At 40.3% G+C, this 10,997-nt stretch overlaps 1 protein-coding gene across 1 annotated transcript in view; it reads right to left on the bottom strand.

Annotated features, from left to right (window-relative positions):
* LOC131029589 (peptidyl-prolyl cis-trans isomerase CYP38, chloroplastic) overlaps window positions 1–3,003 on the bottom strand; it is a 32,858-nt gene extending 29,855 nt beyond the window's left edge. The window contains exons 1-3 of the mRNA XM_057960126.2: window positions 2,613–3,003; window positions 2,191–2,475; window positions 723–922 (exon numbers count right to left, since the gene is read on the bottom strand). Coding sequence (XP_057816109.1) covers window positions 723–922; window positions 2,191–2,475; window positions 2,613–2,840 — 713 coding nt within the window. The 5' untranslated portion in view covers window positions 2,841–3,003. The remainder of the gene's footprint in view (window positions 1–722; window positions 923–2,190; window positions 2,476–2,612) is intronic.
* Between the last annotated feature and the right edge of the window lie 7,994 nt (window positions 3,004–10,997).

A 10,997-nucleotide genomic window follows, 5' to 3' on the forward strand; every position in this document is an offset into this window, starting at 1 on the left:
CCTCTTCTGTGTATGAGATAGAAAATGATAATCGATGATCACATTGTTTGGTTACCTGTAAATTTCAAAGTAGCACTTTGGACTTTGCATATGGCGTATCATAGCCTAAAGGACAAAGTAATGATGAAATGTAAGACAAATTTTTGCTTCTTTTTTTTTTTTCCAAATAAGGCATCATAGTGATGAAATGTTTCAATATAAGAAAAGATGAATTTATTTAACTACGCAATAACTAGTAGCTCAGGTTCACACACCCTAATAAATTTAGATTGACTAATCACCAAATGTTTCCTGGAGATTTTGATTGCAAAGCACATTGAAGTATGAATGTGTTCTCTCACTTCCAGGCATTTGGGAACATTTTCGCTCACAATAAAAGTTCCATACCAATACAAGTGAAGACCCAAGCCAACTGACTTTTTGTCTAAAAATTTAAAGCCACTGATCCTACTAAATTTAAGATTCACCGAAATTTTCCTTAAGGTTTTGATTGCTAAGCACAATGCAGTATGAATGCATGCTAATACAAATTTGAGAATGTTTTATGCCAGTCTCAAGTGAATGTCCAAGCAAACTAACTTCCTATCTAAAGAGATGTATAAATAAAATATTAAATGCAAAAAAAAAAAAGGCACAACCCTCATATAAACATTTTCAGTGTGATATTATTTATAGGTCCTGTCTTCTTTAGAAAGCATGTAACTAATTGCTTTGGACATTACCCTCCAACCAAATCAAGGAGCTCTTGTTGTTTTGGTGCAACAAGATCTCTCTCTCGTGCTTCCACAATCTTTTGAAAATCTTGTAAGCCAGCAGTTATCTTGTCCAGCAATTCTTGTCCATGATCTTTCTTCAATTCTGCAATGCCTGCTAGAATGGCTGGTTTACTTTGGTTGAAAATACGGGATGCTTGCCTTATATTCTGCTCATCATTAACACACAAAAAAGGAAGTATTGAAGTAAGCTTGAGCTCAAAAACCTACTTAAAACGGTATTCCTAGATACAAAATATTCTAGAAAGATTACGTATTAAAAAAGGAATACAATTAAGCTAAAGCTACTCTAGAAGAAGAAAATGCCAAGTTCATAAAGAGGCTCTGGCTCATTTCTTGTCGGATCTTCCCATTGGATGAGGTTGCAATGCATGCTTGTAACTTGTGCAGGATATTACTAAAAGATATTTGAAGCAAGGATATAGCCACCCTAACGGCAGGATGCTAACCTTAACAAGCAAACAAACATCATTGGTTTCATCTATAAAAAGCACAAACAGGATATACGTTAAGATTAAATAACTTCCCTTAGTGAATCACTCTTAACACTTAAATAATTCTTCATTAGTCATTATACATTTTACCCATAAAGATGATTTGACGTAAAGGACAAATTCAACCGGTAGCTTGCCCTCACATGGCAATAGTTTAACTCAGACACCCAATACAAACCAAGTCTACTGAAGGATATACACATTTGGTAAAGGGGCTCTCGGCAAACATGGATGAATTGCAGCAATACTCCCATAAGATAGAAGGACATGCAAAAACAAGTAGTGTACATGAATGAGAGCATTAATTTCTATATTGCCTGGCTTCCAACAATATTGCCATCAAGTAAAGGATAGCCAGTGACAACGACACGGTGCAACATGCAGACATTGATTGCAATGGATAACATTGGCTCTAGAAATCTAATTATTGGAGAATGAACCACACTCAAACTATAAGAGGGCTGGTAGCTCAGTGGTAGAGCACCTTAACATGCATAAGAGAGGTCCTAGGTTTGAATCTAGCTGGTCCATGGAAATTTCACATGGTATTAGAGCCATACTAGGACCCCCAAAGCACAAAGTGTAGCTCAAGGGGGAGCAATAGAAATGGAGACACACTAGAACCATAAGAGGGCCAGTAGCTCAATGGTAGAGCACCCTAGCATGCATAAGAGAGGTCTTCGATTCAAATTCTAGCTGGTATATGGAAATTTCACACTAAAAGAAAGATTCTTCATCATACAACAACATTGTTGACAAAAACTATTGCAATATGTGTCCACAAACCAAATCTGATCCCAATGGAGAACAAAGAGATGAAAAACATAAAGTTCTTTTCTTCACTACGAGAAGAATGCCTTTTTAGAAAACAACAATCAGTAAAGTTCTCTGATTTTGTGTTGTAAAAATTTATATCCTCTTACCCTCTCCACAGAATCCAATGCCCTAGCTCCTGGAACCTTGAGATTTTCTGTGATATCTTCAAGTGACTTCTGTACCTCTCTGATGGGTTTGTTATCAATTGGCAGTGCATATCTCAGCAGAGCTTTTGGGTCCTTAATTGGAGGCCCGGAGATCAACACAGAGAGATCCTGTATTACAGGCCCAGATTCAAATGAAGAAGCAGGTGTAACAGAGGGCTGTATTGTGGCAATTGTTGCTGCCAAGGCAATGCACAGAGCACAATTTTTCCAGGAAAACCATGTCCTCTGCGCCAAAAGAAAACACAACCTTACTTTAAGAGTTAAAATGCTTTCAAAATGATTCCAGTTAAGTTAATGAATAAACACACAACACAAGAAGCAAACTCATACATTTAAAAGAAAAAGTGGAAAAAAAAAGATACCTGGGGATTTATAGGTGAAGTTCCAGAACACCTAACGGAGATGCCATGATAGAAAAAAGTCGACGCAGAACCTTTGGTGCTGCTCGTGCAATTAGATAGCCTGAATTTGGATAAGCTCTTATTAAATTCGTTTGTGAATAGATTCCTACGGTGAAGCCTACAATTCGATGCAGCGGTGGAAGCCCATTTCGGTGCTGCAATGGAGGGGCAGCAGATGGGCGCTGCCATTGCCAAAATTGAGAAATGAATTTTAAAATGAAGGCCGAATGGATAGCGAACTCAGGGAATAGTGAGGTAATCTTCCCATCAACTTTCGAGCAATAAGGAAATATGGATTTGTTTCGAATGATACCCACGAGAGGCGATGAGATTGTGGATAAGCCTATTACTCCTTTCAAACCGGTTTGCTCCCAGTTGTCTTTATCTTATTCGCTTTGTAGGCTGCTGTTCTATTCAATTTTTACAAATTAGTGACTGATTTAAAAACAAATTAAACTGAATTTATTACAGTAGTTATAGCTAACTTCCTTCACATATAGATCTTAAAAGGTACACCAGATTTTAACTTTTTTTTGTTGTTTTCGTATGTGACTTCGCTGCTTACAGCTAAGGTTTCAGTGTCTTAGTAGTAACAATGCATGTTGTAGGATCAGTTACGCATACAAGGGTTAAAAAGTACACATTTCAAAGTGTCGTTCGATACCTAATTAAAGATGTTCCAATAACTGCCCACTCAAAATTGCCAGTACTTGTGGACAAATCGCCCAATAGTTGTGCACAAATGTCCCAGTAGTGGTGCATGTTGATCACTAAAATTACTTTCAGGAAAACAGCCTTATGGGAAACTCAGTGAAGGGGGACCTGCGCATTTCCACTAAGTAACCTTCGGGATTTTAGAAGTCGACTCTTCATTTGTCTGGGGGAGTAAAGGGAAAGAGAGAAACATAAAAGTAAAACCTACTTTAGAGTGATGCGCTGAAACTGATTTTAGTACATTAAGGAGCACAGAGAACTTCACATACATGTCATTATGAGCTCCATTCAACAATCTACATGCCCAGAACAATAATCAAGATATAACCAAAATTCCCTTTAACATAAAGCAATACACACCACACATCCACTGGATAACAAGTGCAAAGACATAGTTTAATCGGCAGAGTATTAAGCATATATTTCTAAAGTCATATTAGAATTTCGCAAATGCACAATAAACTATCAAATGCATACTGAATAACAATAATCATAGAGGCCGCAGGCAAAGTTTGTTTATCTTGTCTTCAGAAAATACAACCAACAGACGAAAGCCTAAAAATTCCTATAGAATATCAGTTTATCTTTTGAAATAAGTTATGAACCCCTTGACAGGCAAAAATCGCTATTCTTATAGACTGGGATTTAACAACCCGTGAAACGAGACAAACAAAAAAACACTGCTAGCAGCTCCTTTGCATTTGACGACGTGCAAAAACCTGCAAATGAAAACCACCATCGGTTTCTAGTGAAACCGCATTCATTGTTTTGTTACCCCGATCAAAGATCTCTCGACAGTTCGCTTACAACTGAAAGCACAAAAAACCTTTGGGTCGCCGCTATGGAAAACACGTGGCAGCAGGAGGGAGAGAGGCTTGGACCCTGCTAACTGCTAACCTAGGACCTCCCAGAGAACTGCCACGCAACACAACACACTCCCTGCAAACTACAGCTCCCGCCCACTCGGGACAAAAGCGAGTGCCACAAAAAAGAAATCACCACGCGTCAAGAGCATGCAGCTTAACCATCAAGGCAAAGAAAGGGCATAAGAAACGAGCATCGTGCCAACACGTGGTAGGCACGGGCCAACCTCTTCAAAAATACGACGTGTACAAGATAAAGTACACAACTTTTTGGTGACTTCTGGGAAAATCCTACCTGCAGGGTGTCGATACCCAAAATTTATGGTTACACACCAGACTCAATAAATCATAAGTAGGGAAAAGTCGATCAAGGACCTACTGCAAAGGGACCCAATCATTCTCTGAGAGCTTCTCTTGGGATTCAAGGATCTGATAATTCTGATCAAGGCCAATAATTTCATGGAAAGGGAGATCACCCAACTCATCGTTAACTAATCTGAGCAGAATACGAAGTCGAGCCAAAGGATGCAACAACTCTTCAACTTCTTCAGCAACAGGGGAAACACTTAGATTCTGTAGAAAAGTCTGCTCTTGTTGTCGTTGCTCAATCAGACTCATGATCTACTCAATCTTCAAAATTGAACCATCAAGAGGGAAATTGGAGGGTAAGCTGAGACTTACAAAGCGTTCAAAACGCTCTTTGATATCTGACACCAAGGATTTGAGAGATCCTAAGGCGGACGCAGCCCAAGCTGCTACTTGGTGGCGACCGATGAAACTATTAGCCTTTCTAACCAACTGCTTATGATCAGTCACCTCTTTGGCCATCAATTCTTCTTTGAAAGCAGTATATAACCACTTGATCAGTTTCTAGGCATCATGAACCTTGGGCGCAGTAGACTGTGTGGCTTCATCAATGATAATGCTTGCCTCGGCACATAGAGATTGCACATCAACTAGGAACGTCAGGGCTGGCTGCAAAACAGGGAGGAAGTGCTTGACCTTTTCCAAATGTGAGACATATAACTCCCGGATGAAAGGGATGAAATCTGCTGGAGCAGCAAACGGAACATCAGCAGGCTTTAATAAGAGATCAATTTCTTCTTCTTTTGCCCGGATCTCTACATATAATTCTTTCACTTTCTGCCTGGACACAGATGCTTCGTGCTCCAACGTTATGACCCTGGTGCCCTTGTCTCGTAACTTGCCTTGCGTTCGGGTCAGTTCAATGCGCTCATTCTCCAGAGTATTCTTTAAATCTCACATCTCATTTTCTAATTGGGCTTGTCATGCTTGCCATTCTTGCACTATCTGCTCCTTTTCCTCTTTCTCCTCGGAGAGGAGTGCCTGTGTTTGGGTCAAATCCCATAAGAGTCTCTCCTTGTCCCAGTTTGCATCTTGCAACTGGATCTGAATCTGAGTCACATCCGCGGAGTCTTCTTGGAGTTGTAAGAACTCCTGCTCTTTGTCATGGAACCTCTTTTTAAATTCATTACTTTCTTTTTGCTCGGCTTGTAGCGGAGCAGTCACAACATTGAGAACACTTTGCAGCTTTTCCTTTTCGCCCCTCTCCTTCTGGGCATCAGCTTGAAGGCGCGATATCTCAGCATTCTTGGCTTCCTCCTCTATCTTGTAAGTGTCGAGCGTGGCTTTAACATGGCCCAATTCTGCTATGATTTTTTCTATGCATCTTCTCCCTTTAGGGAAATCATAAGACACCACTTTCTGCGTCTCCTCCAACATCTCTACTTTATCTTGTGCGCGAGCCTACTTCAAATCTATACTGATGGCATGCAATGAATAGTTTGTGGGCTACATCTCTCCCTGTGGCTTGATGACGTTAGGGAGCATAGCTACGAACATTATGTTCTGGCTTTCTTCATTGAAATGTGTCTGGATACTGGGTTGCTTGGGCTCCAGACTATCTTTCTCTTTCCGCTTTGCGGTTCTCTAAACTCGGGCCAATTTAGAGGAATTCACCTGTTGCAAGAAATCTGAGGGAGACGGAATCGCCTGCCCCGCAAAGGGAGTGCCAGGAGGGAGAGCAAAGGGTACTGAGACTATAGGATCTCTTAGCTGCAATTGTATTGGCTAGGGAAGAGTAGCGAGCAAAAAGGGAGGAATACCGAACATAGCGCTAGCAAGAGGGGATAAAAATAGACCGGCACTTGAAAATGCATGAGGCGAGGAAATTGCAAATCCTAACATCTGCACGACCGAAGAGGCAGGAACGAACTGAAAAGGGGGTTCCACAGATTGGGAAACATCCAGAACATTGCTCAAGGTCGGGGAATCATGCAGAGACATTGCGGGAAAGCTAGCAGCTACAGGGGACGATGAGGGTCGAGGTGTTGCTACAAAAACTGCAACTCGAGCAAGGGAAAAGACCGCAGTGACTGAGACTGTAGAAAAGGAAGTAGCGGGAGCAACTAAGGACTGAGAGGAGAGAAAAGGAGGAGCAAAACGTACATGAGCCGAAGATGCTTATGTTATCAATGAGACCCGGGCTGCAACTGGTACTTGGGTTTGGGCTCCCTCCGGAGCTTTCACTATCATCTACTTCTTCCTCAGAGGATAAGAGCTCGCACGCGTCTCACTAGTCCTTTTTGGTTGACAAATAGGAACGAGGCTTCCTAGTGAGCTCGGCAGTAGCGTATGATACGATTGCTTGACTTGTTGAATCCAACTCGATCTCCTTTCCTTTGTCGGCCTACTATTGGGTATCCTGCGATGGGGTTGAATCATGAGGGTCAGAGCCACTTGAAGGAGAGTCTTCAGTAGATTCTACATCTACATTGTGTTTATCCCACTCCTCCTCAAAATTTTCATCCAACAGGTAGTTTCCTACTCCCAAGTCGATATGTCCAAAAGGCTAACATCTTCCTCTATGACCATTTATCATCATTCATCTTCTTCTACAAAGGGGCAGGAATTATTTTAGCTGGATTTACTCTTGCAGTTGGGTCGTAAAATTTTAACCATGGTGGTCGTTCTTTGACGGGAATAACATTTAGGTCCACATACAACAGGGAATCATCTCTCAAAGGGTTAATGCAAGCCTGCCAAGACTCGTGTGGTTCATGCACTACAGGATTCTTTCTCTTTGCTAAACAGTCATCTCGATCATAGCTTCATGGGTCATCAATGACCATGAGACCCAATTGCACCAACTTTGAAGTGAGCACAGCCTCCGCAGGGTGTCTCTTTACCAGAACAATAGGACCTATCATCTTACGGTCCTGAGTGATGGCGACATCATGCCTGCCTGAGCCTATGGCATTTTAAATCACAACCAATTGCTTAAAAATCTCTAAGGCGAGTGTGTGATTAGTTACACAAGTGGGGAGGCAGAAAGGCTCATCTATAAAACCGTGTACTCTGACAAAAGTGAAATCCCTTCCCAAAAACTAGTCACGGCGAGGACTACATGCATTCATCCAACAAATTTGTTCATGTGTGAAGCGGGAAAAAGAACCCGAGGCCTCCTTTGCCAAATCTCGCATGGTAGGGGTAAAGAAACGGTCGAAAAAAGAGTACGTATCACGCATGGCCAACAGTATGGGAGTCCATGTAGTCATAGGCTTTCGCCTATTGTGCTCATAAAAAACTGATAACTCCATGAATTGACTGAAAAATCCCTTGTTTTGATGCAGGAACATATGGACCAGAAAAGAAGTGTACCTGAATCTATAATGTGTCTGGAAATTTTTCAACTGCTTCACCATTCCTTCTACAATGTCTTTTGCGAAGTCGTACAGGAAAGCTTCTTTCTGCTTCTGGAGTTTGAAAAGCACACCCATTTGGAAAGTATGGACATTCTGATCATTATCAAGGCCACAAATGTAAGCCAACATCGAGACAACCTCTTTCAAGTCATCTTGCTTCATATCACTTAATGATAATGAGAATTTGGGAAGCTGAGAAAGTCCCTTTGCATCCATTACAGTTCCACAAAAACTTAAAGCATCCTTCCTTTTCCGCTAGTTCTAACACCTCCCTACTGAAAATATTTGTCTGATTGGAAAGTAAAGGGATGCACAACATGTCTCAGATGGCTTCTACACTTATGTCAACTCTCAGTGAAGTACCCTGAATAGAAGGGGGATCCTAAATAAAGCATCGTGAGCATGCTTCTATGAATTCTGGGCAATGGGGAACCATCGGGACGACATACTGTGGAAGACCGCAATTCCAAGTCTTGACTGCCCTGTGCTTCCAATCCCCTTTGTTATTGAGCATCCTAGCACAGGTGGCTTCTCATAGATCCTTGGGTTGCTTATGTATTTTAGGAACAAGAACCTCTTCAAATCAGTCTAAAACTAGAGCAGGATTCTTGGCCATGGTCTTCGTCTTTGAGAAAGTTTTTGGGTAATCGGGTTTCGATGACATAGGGTGAGAAGCATATGAGTAATCCCCAAACACATCGACCCAAGACTCGAGCTACGAGAAACCCGACGTTTCAGTAGGAACATCCATCTCTTCGAGCCAAATTGTTCTGCCTTCTGTTTTTCAAAATTCTCTAGTGTTGGGATATCACTCTTTTGGAGAGAAAAGTGTTGCATGCTACTTTGAAAACTTTTCTTCTCTAATACGCTTCATGGCTTGATTTTTGTGCCTAAATAGAGTGTTATTAATACGCTTTGCCTTGTACATGCACCACCTGTGTTTTTCATGCAGAATTAATTCTGCAATCCTTGACATTTTATTAACTGCCACCTCGAGTGTACTGAGAAAGCACTCTCCAATTGTGCCACCATTCCAACATTCAGACAATTATCTCGGAATTCATGTCACTTTCTTTATTGCAATTAAAAGGCAAGTGATGGCGATGCATGCCAAAAGATAGCGATGATCTACCTCGGTCTTGAAAAGTACATACGACGGGACACATGACGCATTCTTGCACCATGCACACTCTCCTAAAACCTGCACAACCTGATTATGATCTAGCTCCTTAATTTTCACTTGTTGAGAAACGAATCCATGCAAGTTTTCAACTTGTGCTCACTAACTCAACCTTGGCTTTCCTTTTATGGTTTGGGGCTTCATCATGTCTATAAATACGACCATGACGCATAATCAACATTGTCTTAGCAATTGGCTTAGTCTGTTGCATATTAGGAGCATGGATACTCCAGCTAGGCTAGCTTGTGTTGGGACACAGATGGCATTTCTAGGCAACATTTCTGATTGTCGTTTGCAAAGCTTAACCTTCCATAAGAATGCAATAATCATAGCGGCCATCAAATGGATATTGGGAGAGGACTTTGTAGGCTATGTAGATAGGTATAGGGTGAATACTAACATCACCTCTCGATTCATTGCCTCTCTTTTGGACTTTGCATTGCCCAAACACCTTACTATATAACTCATTGAAGTACTTTTCCCTAGGAAGTACTTGGGCAGATTGGAAGAAGTTGTAATGACACTTTTCTCCAAGACTTAATTAAGTAATTACAGCTGAATTAATAGATTAAATATTAATGTTAAGATCAATGTAGTAAGACTAAATTAGATGTGAGTAACCAATGTAATAATTTGACAATAATTATAAAGTCAATTGATAATATAATAGATGGAATAACATAGCCACATATTATCATCAAAATCATTATATTCTCATTATCCTTTATCATCAAGGGTTTCAAGTACTTATATGTATCATGAGGCTTGGAAAGGTCACTCTCACTTCAAGGAAGTTCTGGTGCTATTGGCCCTTATTGCTAGGTTGCACATCTTAGAGGAACCAGTTCTTACACATAACCAACCATATTTTATAGAATTCAAAGGAATAGTCATAGGTCTAGGCTCTTTTACGACAAGTAAGCACTCCAGGAGGACAAGTTCTTACACAGAACCTTGCATGCCTTCACGACATGAAATAAACACAACCCTAGCCAGGAAACTCCCGGGTGTACATTGTACCCCGAGTTGGACACACGTTGTGTGCCCCTTCTCCAATGCCCATGCCAACCAATGACCTTAACCTTCATTCCTTTGTGCCCTCTAAATTCCTATATTTCCTCCCATGCCCATAGCCCACCAAGCCACCTTCTTCTTCTTCCTTGAGTGATCTCCCTACCCTCTCCCAAGTCTCACATAAGTGACTTATATAACCTTTTCAAGGGTAGTTTTTGTGTGTGAAAAAGTGAAAAGAGGTATGATAGCTGCAGGCCCAACACTTCAATTAAGTCATTACATGTATGGTTAGTGTAGACACCTAAAATTGTCATGTCTAATTAAATATATATTTTATTTATTTAATTACTTTTATCCTAATTCTTCTATTAATTAAATAAATCTTTATTTATTTAATTAATTCATTTATCCTCTTCTAGCCTTATTTCTCATTTAAATAAATACATTCATTTATTTAAATTATCCCTTTTCCTAAATTAAATAAATATTTTATTTATTTAATTATCCCACTTCTTCTATTAATTAAATAAATCTTTATTTATTTAATTAATTCATTAACCTTTTCTACCCATGACACATGTCATTCATCTCTTAATTCATACACTACCTACCCTCTTATTATTTTATTATTTTCTTTACCTACCCTCTAATCATAGCCGACCTCCTTTTACACCTCTCAATCTTATCCCTCCATTTCTTATGGTGTCTTCTATATAAGGAGATGCTTCCTTCATTATCAAACCCTAACTACTTGATCAATTGACTACTTGACTACACTACGCTCTTCACATGCGATCCTACTTGCAACCATATTTCCGTTCTTTGTTGAGCTCTTGCACACATAAAATCT

Source organism: Cryptomeria japonica, chromosome 3 (assembly GCF_030272615.1).
Source record: "Cryptomeria japonica chromosome 3, Sugi_1.0, whole genome shotgun sequence".
Classification (NCBI taxonomy): Eukaryota; Viridiplantae; Streptophyta; class Pinopsida; order Cupressales; family Cupressaceae; genus Cryptomeria; species Cryptomeria japonica.